The sequence below is a fragment of the Bombus impatiens genome, unplaced genomic scaffold (assembly GCF_000188095.3).
Source record: "Bombus impatiens unplaced genomic scaffold, BIMP_2.2 scf_0872, whole genome shotgun sequence".
Taxonomy (NCBI): domain Eukaryota; kingdom Metazoa; phylum Arthropoda; class Insecta; order Hymenoptera; family Apidae; genus Bombus; species Bombus impatiens.
The window spans coordinates 173,619-189,220 of record NT_177291.1 but is presented as its reverse complement, the minus strand read 5'-3'; the positions used below and the strand labels follow the sequence as shown (position 1 = coordinate 189,220).

At 39.2% G+C, this 15,602-nt stretch overlaps 3 protein-coding genes across 8 annotated transcripts; 2 read left to right on the top strand and 1 right to left on the bottom strand.

Annotated features, from left to right (window-relative positions):
* The first annotated feature begins 34 nt into the window (after positions 1 to 34).
* LOC105681388 (prion-like-(Q/N-rich) domain-bearing protein 25) lies at positions 35 to 3,856 on the top strand. Its single transcript, XM_012390778.3, has 7 exons — positions 35 to 263; positions 1,502 to 1,654; positions 1,736 to 1,870; positions 1,957 to 2,094; positions 2,193 to 2,465; positions 2,548 to 2,691; positions 2,870 to 3,856. Exons 1-7 carry the CDS (start codon positions 101 to 103, stop codon positions 2,941 to 2,943), a joined length of 1,080 nt encoding a protein of 359 aa, XP_012246201.1. The 5' UTR covers positions 35 to 100; the 3' UTR covers positions 2,944 to 3,856.
* A 244-nt stretch (positions 3,857 to 4,100) lies between these two features.
* On the top strand, positions 4,101 to 10,603 carry LOC100750207 (rh5-interacting protein). 5 transcript variants are annotated; one of them, XM_012390779.3, is made up of 9 exons: positions 4,146 to 4,539; positions 6,912 to 7,373; positions 7,603 to 7,731; positions 8,437 to 8,577; positions 9,091 to 9,219; positions 9,317 to 9,577; positions 9,644 to 9,739; positions 9,821 to 9,892; positions 9,988 to 10,603. In XM_012390779.3, exons 2-9 carry the CDS (start codon positions 7,247 to 7,249, stop codon positions 10,071 to 10,073), a joined length of 1,041 nt encoding a protein of 346 aa, XP_012246202.1. In that variant the 5' UTR covers positions 4,146 to 4,539; positions 6,912 to 7,246; the 3' UTR covers positions 10,074 to 10,603. The 5 variants fall into 5 exon arrangements, with proteins under 5 accessions (XP_024226411.1, XP_012246203.1, XP_012246202.1 ...); XM_024370643.2 differs by lacking the exon at positions 6,912 to 7,373 and having other exon boundaries at positions 4,101 to 4,539; positions 8,424 to 8,577; XM_012390780.3 differs by lacking the exon at positions 6,912 to 7,373 and having other exon boundaries at positions 4,128 to 4,539.
* LOC100741234 (glucose dehydrogenase [FAD, quinone]-like) lies at positions 10,055 to 15,210 on the bottom strand. Of its 2 annotated transcripts, none has more exons than XM_012390776.3 (5): positions 13,460 to 15,210; positions 12,206 to 12,561; positions 11,722 to 12,102; positions 11,256 to 11,629; positions 10,055 to 11,016 (listed from the first exon to the last, which is right to left on the bottom strand). In XM_012390776.3, exons 1-5 carry the CDS (start codon positions 14,035 to 14,037, stop codon positions 10,642 to 10,644), a joined length of 2,064 nt encoding a protein of 687 aa, XP_012246199.1. In that variant the 5' UTR covers positions 14,038 to 15,210; the 3' UTR covers positions 10,055 to 10,641. The 2 variants fall into 2 exon arrangements, with proteins under 2 accessions (XP_012246199.1, XP_003492889.1); XM_003492841.4 differs by having other exon boundaries at positions 11,728 to 12,102.
* Between the last annotated feature and the right edge of the window lie 392 nt (positions 15,211 to 15,602).

The window sequence follows — 15,602 nt, the reverse complement described above, 5'->3', positions numbered from 1 at the left end:
CGGTGTCCGAGCCGGTAGCTGAGAAGACAATCAGGATGGTGGGAGAATATGGTTAATTGTAGTTGTACACGGCCTCGCGTTCGTCAGTCGTGTGCTATCGATGCTCGCTCGATCGCGAACCGATACTTGTCAGTTTGCAGCTAAGCCTGTACCATTTCATACTAAGATTCGAACGTCAAGAATGCTTGCTTCCGCATGCAAGAAATATTTGTTCACCCTGCTGATCGCCGTTATGATACACAGTGCAATTACCGAGAATATTGGTAAGCTTTGAAATTTCCTTAGATTAACCGATGTCGAGTTTCAGTTAAATTAAATTAATAAGTTAAGTAAGTTAATTTGCATGAAATTGATAAGCGTATGTTAATTCATATCTCAATCTAGTTTATAATTTAGATATTGCATCGATCGAATAATTATTTCGACAAATTGCTATTGATAGCAGTCCTCGTAGTTAATTTGAAATTAATTCGCTGCAATAATGGTATTATTAGCACTGTTTATTGCAATTAGAGCGCGTTATATACGTTTCTAATCACGTATATCTTATGCATGTCATAATGCTCCCTTTTACTATAATTAGACCTTAGAATCTCCGGCGAGTACGATATAAACTTGTGTCAAAGAAATTAAAGTGAATGATTTATGAAAAAATATTACGAACGAGGAATCGAGTCTTCATTCATATATTTTATAAAAATCATTAAAATTTCTAAAAACATACTGTGGTTAATCTATAATATTTCTATGAAAAATTACGAATTGCATCATTCTAATCACTCCGCTGGTTTTAGTCTTAAGTTAATCATGGGATGTATACTCGAAACGCGATGCTCTTGAGAAGTAATTAAACAAGATTCAACTGGATGAAAGCTGTTAAACGCGATTCGTACCATGATATTTCAACATGACTCATATTTGCGTTTTATTTAGATTTTTGTCCTTTGAAAGAATTTTATTTCGATCGATATAATACTTTTCGGGAAAATAAAAGCCTGGTAATGTTCAGCAACTGATTTAACGTTGGTTCGTTTGGAGCAACCGACGTGTCGACATAATGCTATTGGTTCAGAACAAATACGTGTATTATCACCGTTCTCGTTACTTGTATACAAACATTGGCAGGTTCTGTTTCAAAATAAAAACGACCTCTTCATGGTACTGAGAAGTTGTACAAGTGAATAACACCACCATCGATGATTTCAGTTCTTTGACATTTAATTCGTCAAGAAGAGTATTTTCGATTTATTCTTCGAGAATAGAAAATTAAGGAGGACAAGAGGAAAGATAATTAAACGTTGTTCAAATAAAATATCATTTGAATTCCTACAAACATCTATAATTCTCTAATCTGGTTGTCCTACCTCTTACATACATATACAACGTATTTTAAAACGAATGCCTCAATTTTGCTCATCTAATCGATATAAGAAGCATAGGTGAAACATTTTTTCCAGCGGATTACAAAAGTTGTCAAAAATGCAGAACTGACTTTTTACAGATCCGCCCATCCCTTGTGTAAGTGTTCAAACTTGCGTCGACGATTTGAACGTGACGAAAGGCGTAACGTGTACAGATGGATATTGCGTGTGCGAGAACGATGGACAAATGAAGAACTGTTCCAGTAGTAATATACAGCATAACAAAACTGCAGGTAGAGTAATATTTTTTGTTGTTTCTCCTTCTTCTGTGTAATAATTTGATCAGTAAATGAAAGGCATTGCTTTCTCTTTAGGATTCACAATATTCCAGACTTGCAAGATCGATCAGAATTGTGGGGTTAATAACACTATTTGCAACACAACGAAGAGTCAATGCGAATGTCGGAAGGGCTACGTTTTATCGAGCAGCAAAAGAGAATGCCTTAAAAGTAAGAACGATTGGTATACTGACATGCGAGTTAAACTCGTTCGACATTAATTCAGCGATTAATTTGTTTTTGTTTCAATAATTTAGAAGCTGATGCATTGGATTTTCCGTGCACGGACAACATACAATGCCTGGCATACTTACCGAATACGACGTGCCAAAATAACCAATGTGCCTGCATCCCCGGATATCATTTTGTGACAAACGCTTGTTACAAAACGATCGGTAAGACAAAAATTTCCTTCCTTCTTCTGATAATTCAAGGAAGCGTCGCTGCAAAAATAATCGCGCAAGATGTACCTACAATCGCTTAATATTCACAGATGTGGGAAAATCATGTAACAGATCGGAGGAATGCGCTCACGTGAGCGGTGCTATATGTACGGATAGAAATGTTTGCGATTGTGCAGAAGCGACTATGATCAACATGGATCGAAAAAAATGTTTGCGAGTCGCGGAAGACATCTTGGAAGAATGCGAGGAAGACGTACAGTGCACTAAAAGCTTCCCAAATACGTTATGCGTTAATCGAAAGTGTCAGTGTCAAAGCGGATATCACTTCGAACACACAGAGAAGCAATGTTACTATAACAAGAGTAGGTTTTTCTCAAGAGTATGGTTACGTTTCTTAGTGTCTTCCTTTCCTTGTACTAATAGAGCAATTGCGACGTTTTACAGAACTTGGCGAGCTTTGTGGAAATACGTACGATTGTTACCAGGAGGAAGATGAAAGTGTGATGGAAAAGGCAGTGATATGTGAGAAGAACGTGTGCGTGTGTGCGGAGAATTACGAGAGAAAAAACGATAGATGTGTGAGCAAAGGTAAGAAAAAAGAGAAGATGAAACAGACCTTTACATAGATCGCGTTCGTTTAATTCGATATATAACATAAAAACAAATAGCATAAAATTCGAGAAATCGACAAAAGTGCTCTTGTCATGTTTTCTCGTGTACGCTTCATTTGTTACTAATCTTTATTTTTATTACAACTATTTTCTAGGCTCGCATCTTCTACCTGTTCTACCCATCTTCCTCGTGACAATTATTTGTTTCATCTCCTTCATACTCGACTAAACATTTTCGAGCGATCTAGAAATCGTTGCCAGGAAATGTACATGTTCATCAAGTAACGACGTACACGGGAGCAGTTTTGGTATGTAGGCTTCTCGATGACACAGCTGAAACACGACGCGAAATTCAGCACGGAAAGTGAGAAAAAGGTAGCAGAACACAGCGTGGCATTGGATGTCTCCGCGACTGCACAGAGTTACGCGTCGAGTGCATCGAGAGAATAGGCTGGGTGCACCGAGCCGTTTAAAGACTTCCTGCGGCATGCATGCAATTAACGCACTCAAAGCGCGCTACTGCGACTCGTTTTCGTAGCCTCGTCTACCTTATAGGTCATTTCAATACCAAAGAAGTGGATACGTTTGCCAACAAGTGGAAATTAAATAATCGTCTAACCCAACATCTTGTTTCGTTCAAATTTTACCTCGGTGATTATGGCAATATTTATGAGAAACTGATATTCGATCATGCGACATGAAGCATATTATGACTTGTTTAGACGTCAATCGTTCACCTTTGCAATCCCGAAACAATTATAAACCAGGGGCATAGTAGTGTTTTACTCTTTTTATAACAGCCTTACAGTATTTATAGATTTATAAGTAATTAATTAAGCTCTTAATTTTATCTAAATTAGAATGAACGAACGTTTTAAGAACTCCTTATGAGTTTTTCCAAAAATTGTTTCTCCTTTTTAGTCTCAGTCTTTTAGCTATTTTAGTCTTTCTAAGGAAACAACACATCATTTTTTTTACATCTAAGTGAATATGTAAGTAGACGTCGATAAGTTTCCCTCTAATTTCATACCTATCGTTTTCGATATCGTTATACTCAGAATAATATATTATTTTTTTCAAGTTGTTATACTACTCTTTTTAATTTATATACATCTATAAAGAATTACCTCTTCTATCTTGTATCTTGTATTTGTATTTTTCATTACATCATCTCACTAACGTTCACATCCCGATAACCTTCACAATGAAGAATTGTGTATTCTTAAGCTAGTACACCTTCTTGATGCCCCAATTACTATTACAAATATGAATTTCGACATTTCGCTTATCTAATATATTCCCAAAGATAACGGCGGTTGAATCGCGCTATCGTTCGTATCAATTTCGTATTTGAAATATCGATGACGATCACGTGGATCGGCGTTTTCATTCCTCACCTACTTGATCATAAAATTTCTGATGACACGCGCTTGATGTGACACATCGTGTTGCGATTTCAATGGCGATGCACGATTAAACAGACGAATGATTCCTTTTCGTTCGTTGCATTTACCACAAACTTATCAGCGCGCACAGATTAGATAAAGCCAATCGGAATTTAAGAGCGATCTTTGTTAGACTGGGAGAAAGAACGATATCGGGAGAATCGTCTTTGCGAGCTTCGTGACTGCAGATTGGAAACGAACGAAAAGAAAAGGAAGAGGAACGTGCGAAAAAGCGGCAAGCTCGTGCTGAACGAGGAAGATGGCGGGCTTGGTAAATCGTCTCACAATGGGAGGTCTTGCGCTGTCGATCGGCCTCTGTTTCGTCGTACCGAGTGCAGTCGTCGCCGCGCACGGACAGCATGAACATCTACTCCTCAGACGTGAGTGTGCTTCGTTGCATCGTTCAAAGTCGTGATACGTATTCTTTAAATTCTATTATTTTATGCGTAAAATATGTGACCGATTCGCGTTTCCGACACGTGTCCTTAATTTCTACGCTGTTCCCAAGAATCTCAAGTTTTTCATAAAAATTTTGTACACCGCGCATGGCAATTTGAAAGGGAACCTTTAATTTGAATTTGAATTTAAATACAAGCTTGAATTTGAATTCGAGTTAAATTTGCAAGTGACGGTTATCGCATATAAAGTATAAAAAAAAAGGAAAAAAAAGAAAAGAGTGCGATATACTGTTTATCTACCCCACTAACGCGTACGTTTCAAACCGAAGCAAAACGAACATTTGAAATATTGTATGTCGATTTATGTCACTACAGTTTTCAGCTATAATTCGATTCTACGTATCTTGAATTTTAATCGAATTAAATTGGCGTCGATGAGTTCTTTAAAGTGCGCTGTATCGCAGCTAATGAACTCGTCGAATGTAACGAAAGCCGAAAGAAAAATCCGCTAGTGTACGGTCTCGACGAGGTTTCTTTAGCGATAAGATCTCGAGATCTTGGGGCGAGTGAATTTATAAGGAAAGTCTCGCGTGGTTTCGTTCCTTCATGACCGAGTGATCCTTTCTTCGGTTTCGTGGGGAAACACGAAGAGGCCGGATCTACGCTGCTGGTTCTCACAGTTAGGCGAATGTCGGCTTGGAACCGCACATAATTAAAGAACAAGGGAGGTCGTTCCCTTTTGTCGTCTGATATTTCGGTATAACGCACTGTTCTCTGAGCTGGACTGCAGCGTACGACTTAAACAAAGCTTGCTATTGCGTGAAACCCTATTACGAAGTCACACGTGACCTGGGAACAATGGCAGTATTTAACCCTCCAAAACGTATGACAAAATCTCAAATCCGTCTCCACGCGATACTCAGCTATTTCTATATAGGGATGACTAATGTATCGTGACTGGTTTTGCTATATCAGGATAGAAATCTCATTTCATACATCTGCCTATAATATCAACGTTTAAGCTCGAATTATTATTCTATGTTATCTTCTAATACAAAGTAATCGAAAGTTATATTTACAACTATTAAATACAGCTACAGGTCTGATACTGACGCACTACCGATAAAAATAGTAGCGAACAAATCTACTAATGCACATACAAGTTGCGCAATGACTCAATCGTCAGGTTCTGGTAAATCATTACCGTAAGAATCGAATAAAGTTTCTGAGAATCATTGCACGAATGCTACGTGACAACGATGAAAGGAACGAGGCTCGATATACCTAATAGTGGCTTCTGTGTTTAAACGTACGACTATCGTTGTGTAATAGGCCGAAACTATGGAAGCGGAGCACGTTAAACTCGACCATCGATCGGCAACCTTCTAGTCGAAAGCGAATAAAAGACTTCGCGGTAGTTATTACGAAATATTCGCCACAGGTTCAGCATCGCGTGTTCAGATTGTAAAAGAGAATCAGCAAAAATTTCTGATAACGGTTCAACATTATCGAACTAAAGAGAACGATAGATGTACGATCTTTATAATATTCTTATTTCCGCGCTGTTGCGCAAACATTGTCTAAAGTTAACCGTGATCACATACTTTCGCAGTTGAATCATCGATTTAACGCATACTTATCATCGTTGGCAACCTGTTACGTGGTTACGGCGAAATACCGTATAATGGAGAGAGAGCCTCTCGGATTAGATCGATTGTCCAGCGACCGTGGACGAGTGCACCGATGCGACGCGACGCGCGGTCATCGGCGGCCGAATTGAAAACAAACTTAACGTCTTGTTAACTCGTTACGATCGATTAATCGAGTTTAAAGTATGATCGATACCAACCGACCGCGTTTAACCTAATTTCACTCGCGATCGGTAAAACGCGCCTCGCTTGCTTCCTGTAACAATGGCAACAAATCGTTTTCGCGAATCAAATCCATGCCGCGTATCGATTTACCAACTTGAGTTAATCGCCTTTCCGAAGCAGTGTAGAGAAGAGGTCATCAAATACCAAATGTGAATCCCTCTAAATTCATATCTGAAAACAGGGACCATAACTGTTATAACTAAAAAAAAGTTATGGTATAAGAATATATATCTTAGTTTAAACGAACTTGGTTACCGTTAACCATCGTGGAATCAATTTCAACCATCTTCGATTCTTATTAATAGCAATTGGTATCCGGTGTGAATAATAAAATCGTAAATTTAAATTATCTTCAGTCATGATGGTTACCGGTAATTAAAAAAAGATCGAACAACGTTCGTAAATTAAATTAAACGAAATAACATTATTGGACGCTGTTCGAAAACTTTGACTGCTCAGAAGATCGCCACGGTCGACAAATACACCGCGAAGAACGATCGTCCTCGATTAGTCCGGGTTTGGCGATAATCACGGTACACGAAACGAGTCGATGAGCAAGTATATACAACTGAAGCGATGCCGTCATCGAATTTAACGTGAAGCAAAATAGAGCGGAGCTTCGTGGCTGAGTTGCGTAACGCGAATACGGTGAGAACGCACACAGAAGACCGTGAAGAGACGAGCCTAGCGGGCTGGCTAGAACGAGTCCGAGGAAGAAACGGGAGATCCTTCGCGGGACCATCGGGAATGACGATCATTCAGTTTGGGCTGATGAAACGACGCCGAGAGGAAGACGTTCCAACGGTGGTACGAGAATGACACCGATCGGGACGGTGGTCGGGATCTCGAGGCTCCTCGTCCTCGTGCCTGTCACCGTCTGTGCAACCATTTCTTACGTCAACCAACAACTGCCGCGATGCAGCGACCGAACACCACCTCCCCGTATGTATATGCGATTCTAGTCCCTTTGCGCTCGACCCCTGACCCTTATTTCGTCAGAAATTCGAACAATCCTTACGAACAGCTAGAAAATTGGCCCGTGTAAGCTGAACGAGGTGTATGAAACGAAAGTGCGTTATACGCGACAATTATGAATGTGAAAATGTTGAAAATTAGAGATTAAATTTGGCTGTTTGAAGGAGGACGTGTAACGCTCATATGAATTTTTCAGAGACGTTGGCAAAGTGTCGATACGACGAAGACTGTATGAAGAATGCTTATTGTTGGAACCAGGAAGCCTGTCTGTGCAAAGACGGTTTTATCGCCTATAAAAATCGCACGCACCTGGAATGTCTCAAAGGTATACTTTTCAAGTATTTCTCATTACGTTATAATAAAACATATCTTACTAAATTCTAAAAGTCGAGGTATTCAGTTTACATATGAAAAAGGAAATTCTCCATATTAAAGCGATGTATAGAACGACTTATAAAAACGTAAAAATACTTGTTGGAAAACAGAAGTCACGAAAATTGATATGACGAAAATAATATCAATATCTATAACGTTAATTTTATTACATAATTAGAATTCATTGCGCTCTTTCACTTCTAACATTATGTAACGTGTTCCTCCATTTCTTTGAAATTTTTTAATTAATTCCCTAATCATCGATCAAATCGGATAAAAATAACCTCGGTAAATTTCCGCGTCAATTTCATCTAATCGAGTCGAGCACAGATAGTTAAATATTTTTTTTTGGAATGAACAACAGGAACCGATCAACTTGGATAAAAATTCTGATTAATCATCGTCCTCGTCGCTAAGTCGGAATCGGTGTCGCCGACCCCGGAAAACGTGATTCCACGGACATCTTTCTTCGCTCGTATTCTAAGCCGTTCCGTTCTCACGGTCTCATCGTCTTCTAGAGCGTGTCGTTCATCGTGCTCGTCGGTCCGACAAAACTGAGCTATATTTTCCTCGACTTCCCACGCGAAGGATAGCTTCTAACGAAATCACGGAATCCATCAACGTCGAAATTGATTCGAGGAGAATTTGTTCACAGAGGCGAATGCTATCGGGGACCCCTGTGAAGTGGACATTCAATGTCAAGTGACCTTCGCCCCTTACTCGGAGTGCCGACAAAGGATCTGCCAGTGCTCCGACGGTTCTCACTACGTGGAAGGAAGGTGTTACAAGTCTGTAGGTGAGTGTACTCCACTTCCTGCGAAACGCTTCAGCTTCCTCTATCATTATCCATAAGCAGGTGCTATAATTATTTTTTCACCTTCGCACGCTCGATTCGAAGGTTAATTAAAATATTTCTGCGACGTAATTTACACTGGCTACAAATTATATCGGCGTATGCCACTGTTTTTCAATGAAGCCTCTTTTTTTCATCGGGCTTCACACTTCGTTTTAGTAGTATCAGCTTTTTGATCAATCGTACGAAAGCACTACTAAATCATACGAATTTTGTATTATCAAATTACTGTTACATTAAATTATTATTACCAAATTAAATTCGTGGACATAATTTTCTTCTTCTCTTTCGTTGTCTCGGAAGAAGAACACCGGTTATATCTACTTTGTTTATCAGACTGTTAAAGATTCCCTCAATACCAGCGATATTTCTCCTCCTCGTAAAGATGCTTTAATGTCTTTGAAAAAATTCAAAGCTGTAGTATAGAAATGCTGATCGACACCGATTCTTGTTCAGGATTAGGACTTCCTTGTCAATCGCATCGGAATTGCTACATCAAAGACAGTTTCTGCGTGACAGGATTCTGTGCGTGTACCTTGAACTATCATGCGAATCCACGCAACGACGTTTGCATTCCAAATATTGGTAAGCGTGCCACTTGTTACATTGTATGCATGTATTTACGTAATAATGGTGCTTGAACGGAGAAGAAAATCAAAGTGATCCGTGCGTGGCTTGACAGAATTAGGTGGCAAATGCTCCAAAGATTACGATTGCATCGCGGAGAACTCGAGGTGCCTCGACTTCTGTACGTGTAAAGTGGATCATGTGCTATCGAGCGACGGCAAACGGTGTTTGAAAGTTAGCGAATCCATCGGAGAACCGTGTCAAGAGAATTCTCAATGCCAGTTATTTCAGAGGGAGTCCGAGTGCGGACCTAATGGCAGATGCAGGTGTATCGAGTACTTCCATCAACGCGGTTCTATTTGTCTCGAAGATACGTGTGAGTACCGTTAGCGTCGCTTCACGGCGAATCAAAACTAATTCGACCGATGAATCGTCATTTTAGTGTTGAATAACAGATGCCAAAGTCATAGAGAGTGTATTACCGAAACGTACAGGGACTCCAACTCCACCGAGGTGATGAACGTTGATTGTATAGATGGTAAGAATTCATTTTAACGTTCGTCAACGAAGCAAAAGTTCGTAGGTATACCGCTTCTCAGAGTACCGATCTATTTTCCAGGCTTTTGCAAATGCGCCAAGGATTACATTATGGCAGAGGAACTGCACGATTGCATCCGATATAGCGACAATGGTAACAGTTCTCTCGTTCTTCATTGCAATTTGTGAAACGAAGATTTTCATTTTTCGTTTTGGATCGCACAACAAATGCATTTCATTCGTTTTCAGGCGCTGCGACAATTACAGAGTCCTTGCAACAACTTCCTCTAGTTCTAAATTTTGTATTTTTTGCGAGTTTTTCATTGACTTTGTGAATAAGAGCTACACAGTCGCTTATAGCAACGATGGAAAGATATCATGGTCTTTCGCAGTTTTATCGAGTTATAATGACGTTATTATTGTACAACTATATTTATTCAAATGTTTTCTTTCATTGTAAATACGCTGCATTTGTGTAGATAGAGATGAACATATCGCTACCAAAGACAAATCCATTTTCTCCAACCGGTTCGTATTTATTTATATCACAGTTGGTTAATCGCTGTTCGACGTGTATTGACACTCATCCAGCGGAAGCTGTATCATTCTATCGAGCGTCGAATATTTTATTTTATGGCGATAAACCATCTATGTGACGACTAAAGTTACTTAAAAAATGAATTCGTTCATATACGTAGTTTGATAGAATAACAATACGTAAATTCCGAATTAAGCCAACTTCGTCGTCCAACGGTTAACACAAATAATCGCGCAAAGATCAGGCAGTTGCTTCTGTAGCAGCACTATACTCGAACGAATAGCAACGAAAGCAAATTTATACGAAAACACATGCGTTGATGTACGATCTTTAGCTTCTAATTTGTTCCCTACATTTTCCAATATTTAATTAAACGACATTCTGCGTGCGGAATTCGACATTTCCCAGTCTTCTTTCATCATATCCGCAGCCTTTTCAGCGATCATATAAGCAGGCGCATTCGTATGACCTGCTATTATAGTAGGTATCACACTGGCATCCACAACTCTGAGACCATTGATCCCGTGCACTCGTAACCTATGATCCACCACACCCGAGTTCCTCCTTGGGCCCATCTTGCACGTTCCTACGAAATGACCTAGGGTCGTACTCACGTGCCTCGAGACGCAAGCCCAGTACAGATCAGAACCAAACGAGACGTGTTTGCATCCTGGGAACGCGACTGGTAATAGCGTCGCGTTGAAACGTTTGAAGGCTTCAGTCGATGCAACATTTATAGCCTGAAACAGCAATGAAAAGTTAACTTTAGATCCTATTACCATATTAATAGCGGTAGCGATAGCAGAAAAAGAAGGAAGATGGGAAGAAACAGTAGGAGCAACCGCGACAGAGATGTACAATAAAAATGAATAGCTGCAAGGAAACTCTATGGTAGATGCGTTGAAAAAGCGGTGATTGTGAAACGCAAGATAAATAACCGTGGCGATATCAAGATAAACATTACATTGAAAGTAACAACCTTTTTAATGCCTCGAACCATAGTTCTGAGATCATCTTCGTGATCGTAGTAATTTATGTCGAAAATAGGTCGGTCATGTGGATCACACGATTTCAAGGTAATTCTTCCCCTACTTTTTGGCTGTAAGAGTACCGGGACAATGGAGAAGGCGTCAAAACCTTCGTAACCGGCAAACACTTCTTTATAAAATTCGTCCGTTAAACCGAGAAGTCCCCTGTAACTGCCCGATATATCACCGGTTAGAGCGCTTATACCTAAAACCAGTTCAATGTCCGGAACATCTGTCCCTTTGTTATCCCGCGAAGTCGGGCGTGGATAATCTTTCAAGTAATCCGAATTTACATTGATGGAAGTTATATTCGGAGGTAAAGAGACTGAAAAACGAAAGTAGTAACGTTAACGTTGTGCGATATCGTTTAAATTGTTAATCGCCATTTAACGTGTATAGCTCGAGGAATTTCTTTACCGTTACCTCTCTTGTCGTTGTATCTCTTCGAGCGCGTTTTACTGTGAAAATTGCTAGTATTAATTTGCAACTTCTTGACTAGATTCTTTGGATAATCCTGTTTCGTATCGATAAAGGCGAGACACTCGGCTCCTCCGGGCAACGTCAATGGCCCGGTCCCTTTAACGAAATAGTCAACGGTGTTGGCTAGATTCGAAGCTAGCCGAGGTTCGACTATAGTCACGCTCTCGTTTACGAGAAAAGTCAGTGCCGACATGCTGACGTGATCTTGAAGATTATATCCAACCGGTAGATCCTCGATTACATGGATACCTAAAGACTCGAGATGACTTTTCGGCCCTATTCCCGAGAGCATCAACAACTGTGGCGAGTTCAGGGTACCTAAATAATAGATACACGAGTAAGAGACGTTAACGAAGAGTTTTCGCAACAGTTTGGCGACCATAAGGAATATTAAGAAATATTAGCAGCTCTTCCAAGGTACCTGCTGAAAGTATTATTTCCTTCTTGGCAGAGACAAACAGTGCTTTGCCATTCTTAACGAATTCTACACCCATGGCTGTTTTCGTCTTTGGATCGACGATGATCTTTGTTACTTTTGATAATTTGGAAAGATGCAAATTCTTCCTGAGTCGAATAGGTCTTAAGAACGCTTTGTTAGCACTGACCCTGTGTCCGTTTCGTAGATGAACCTGAACCGTAGAGAAGCCAATAAGGCTGTCGCTGTTGTAATCAATTACATCATATCCTAGTTCTTCGCCAGCTTGGAGAAAACATTCTCTTAGAGGAGACACGTACGACGGAGACGTCACGTCAAGATATCCTCCGCGGCCATGGTATCTGACGAGATAAACCGTGTCAGAAGAAGAATTTAATCGGTAAACAAGGAATTTAATTTAAGTAACATTATCACGCTGTTTCTCAAGTTCTCTTAAAACGTTTGTTAAGCAAACATTGAACTAGCATATATTCCATAGTCACTTTCTAGTATTCGCGAGTTCATTTGCATGTATCTTCAATTAGTACATTTTACCGTGGATATGTTTATTATTAACACTTTACCGACCGCTAGCAATTCAACAACATACGCACGTCCGACCGGCATCTCAGGCGCAGATTCTCCCTGGCGCTGGCTCTGTTTCGATTTAGACCTTCCAATAGCATTCTCTTCGTTCATCGCGAACGGTAAGTTTTTCAAATTGGTATAAAACTGTGGGAGCTTACAGAGTAACGCAACTGACGCAACTGATACCTTAGTACTTAGTAACGAATTACTGCTCAAATAATGAGAAAGATTGTCGGCGACAAAAAGCCGATTAATAGGCTATCGGTCGGTAAAGTGTTAACTAATATATTGCTGCCGTTTTATTCGTAGATTCGACTGTTGCGTTATTAGTACGAAAATGTAGATGAAAGATATTCAAGACAGTTCGCGATGACTCTTTTTATATTTTCCTATTCACAGCGTAGCACGAGAGACTCGAAGTCAAATATAATAAGCTATAAACTTCACATTTTAACTCTAATATGTTTTCTGAATAATTTTCGAGCCAATCATATTTTTCTACGATCTGTCAACAAATTTATTTAGCTTAAGCTTCATGGAAAATGAAAGAATTTGCAAGAAATTTATAAGAAATCTTGGGGCCAGGGACGTAATTATTTTGCAAATCGTTCATTATGAATTCTTCGTTCTTTCATTTTATTATACGGTCAAAGGGTAAACTTGATACGGTACCTAATATCTTGATCCAGAAGCTTGCAGTTCTCCGATTTGATAAAATACGGTAGCACATCCTGATAACTCCATCCTGGATTACCTTGTGCAGCCCAAGCGTCATAATCCGCGGGCGATCCTCTCGAATATATCATAAAATTCACCACCGAGCTACCACCAACAGCTCTTCCTCCTGGCAAATTGCAACGACCCTCGTTCATCGATAAACAGTAACCGCCAGATCCATCGGCGTTTCGGGGTCTTGGCTCGCTTTTATGCAATCGGACATAGTCCGTGATATGCAAAACTGAAGCTAGCAATGGTATATCTGTAACAAAGATTTCGTCCTTGCCCTCCTCTAGCAACAGTACATTCCAATTAGAATTTTCTGTCAGACGATTTGTCACTACTGATCCGGCAGAACCAGCTCCAATTACGATGAAATCGTATTCCTTGGACATAGATATTTCATCGGTGACAAAGTCATTGTCCACGGTTGGGATTTCGGTGAAAAATTGGTATACAGTCTCTAGTATGGCGGGAGGAAGAATACATTGCACGAAGGACAGGAACAAAACAGATGTCAACAACCTTAACATCGTTTATCAGGGATTCAGTGAATTCGAGCGATGACGAAACCGACTTCTTTGTGTACCCGGTGCGCGTATGGTTGAGAAAATACAAAATTTGTAGAAACAATCACTTATATCACTTTGACACTTGTCGCAGAAAATTTGAAACGCGCGAATTGAAACTTTAATCGCGACTTAAAAACTCGTGTGCTTCTAATATAAATATAGCAAAATTGTGAGGGAACACCTCGTAGCTTCCCATCGTCATCGACTCGCGCGATCTTTGTGCCTCGTTACCTCGAAACGAATTTGCTCGACACGATCGACGTCTGGCACGAGAGACACCTGGAATTCTTGATAGCGTTTGTATAGTCAAGGTATAATGACGCGAGTAAGAGTACGAGATGAATATCAAACGCCCACCTCCAAAGAGATCGATCATCCAAATTAAAGGAATGATTCGTTACGAGAAACGCCGCACCTGTCGTCGCTAATTTATTAATAGGCTTGATATTTATGAAGAAACATATTTCATTGGAATATTCAGATTTAGTTTCATAACGAGCGTTTCTTTATAGAAATATTAAATACCGTTTGAGAATACAAATTATACGAAGTTGATATCACAAAAACTATGTAAAAGTAGGACATCTTGAAGATGACGTCAGTCATTCATCGAGTTTTTCCTAAAGTGCATTTATCATATTTGAATGAATCAATCAAGTAAAAAGTAAAGACAACTCAATTAAAAACAATGAAAGATAGCGTAAAGATAATTGTGAAGAATAAGGACTGTACTAGTCCGCAAGATTTATAACATGCGTACAGGAAATCTTTCCGAAGATGTGCAACATTTGCAATTTAACTTGTAAGAAGACAGATGGCTTTGCGCAGAATATAATTCTTTCCTTCATATAGTCGTATCGATTATAAAAGTATTTTCTTTCTTATACTCAAATGTTATTTATACAAATTTTGATATTCGGTTTTGGTTCAGTGCTTACATATGACATTTTATACTGTAAACTTTTAGTTTCTAAGTTTGATGACTGTTTGTCATCTTATTTGCAAGTAAGATAAGAAAAGGAATCCGCAGGAGGATAGTTTCTTCATTTTCGTATTATGATATAGTAGAAATCCTTTGATTCGACGTTAGTCAATGATGATCGATGTAACCACCGACGGTCACGTCTATCCTGTTTCTTAATTAATTAATTATTTAATTATTAATCATTGATTTAATTTTAATTCTAATCGCTAATGTCGTAATTTTATCTTATACTGTATCGATAACGTTGCATGTGACGCGAAAATGATAAGAATGTCACATGAAATTTATTCTTACGTTTCATTCGCGTTTTTAAAAATCTATGTCAAGTTTGATGATCGAATTAAATATAATTTCTAAACTTACAGCTCCCAAACTTTCTAATATATACATCTAATACTATAGCGAAAACGCGCCAAATCTCTAGTAGCTCTACCTAGCGTGTTTAAAAGAAAGTGTAGTTGAATGCATCTTAAAAGCGCGGTAAGAAACGAAAAATTGCGTGGTATTTATATACGAAATTAAATATCTACTAACATTACTC

Bases quoted from the DNA above. Each gene is read 5' to 3' on its own strand.
- LOC105681388 (XM_012390778.3), top strand. From the start codon at position 101: ATGCTCGCTCGATCGCGAACCGATACTTGTCAGTTTGCAGCTAAGCCT. The intron at 2,095-2,192 runs GTAAGACAAAAA...TAATATTCACAG, and splicing joins CGCTTGTTACAAAACGATCG to ATGTGGGAAAATCATGTAAC. The intron at 2,466-2,547 runs GTAGGTTTTTCT...GACGTTTTACAG, and splicing joins GCAATGTTACTATAACAAGA to AACTTGGCGAGCTTTGTGGA.
- LOC100750207 (XM_012390779.3), top strand. From the start codon at position 7,247: ATGACACCGATCGGGACGGTGGTCGGGATCTCGAGGCTCCTCGTCCTC. The intron at 9,578-9,643 runs GTGAGTACCGTT...TCGTCATTTTAG, and splicing joins TATTTGTCTCGAAGATACGT to TGTTGAATAACAGATGCCAA. The intron at 9,893-9,987 runs GTAACAGTTCTC...ATTCGTTTTCAG, and splicing joins CATCCGATATAGCGACAATG to GCGCTGCGACAATTACAGAG.
- LOC100741234 (XM_012390776.3), bottom strand. From the start codon at position 14,037: ATGTTAAGGTTGTTGACATCTGTTTTGTTCCTGTCCTTCGTGCAATGT. The intron at 12,103-12,205 runs GTACCTTGGAAG...TCTATTATTTAG, and splicing joins GGAAATAATACTTTCAGCAG to GTACCCTGAACTCGCCACAG. The intron at 11,017-11,255 runs GTTGTTACTTTC...TTGCTGTTTCAG, and splicing joins TGGTTCGAGGCATTAAAAAG to GCTATAAATGTTGCATCGAC.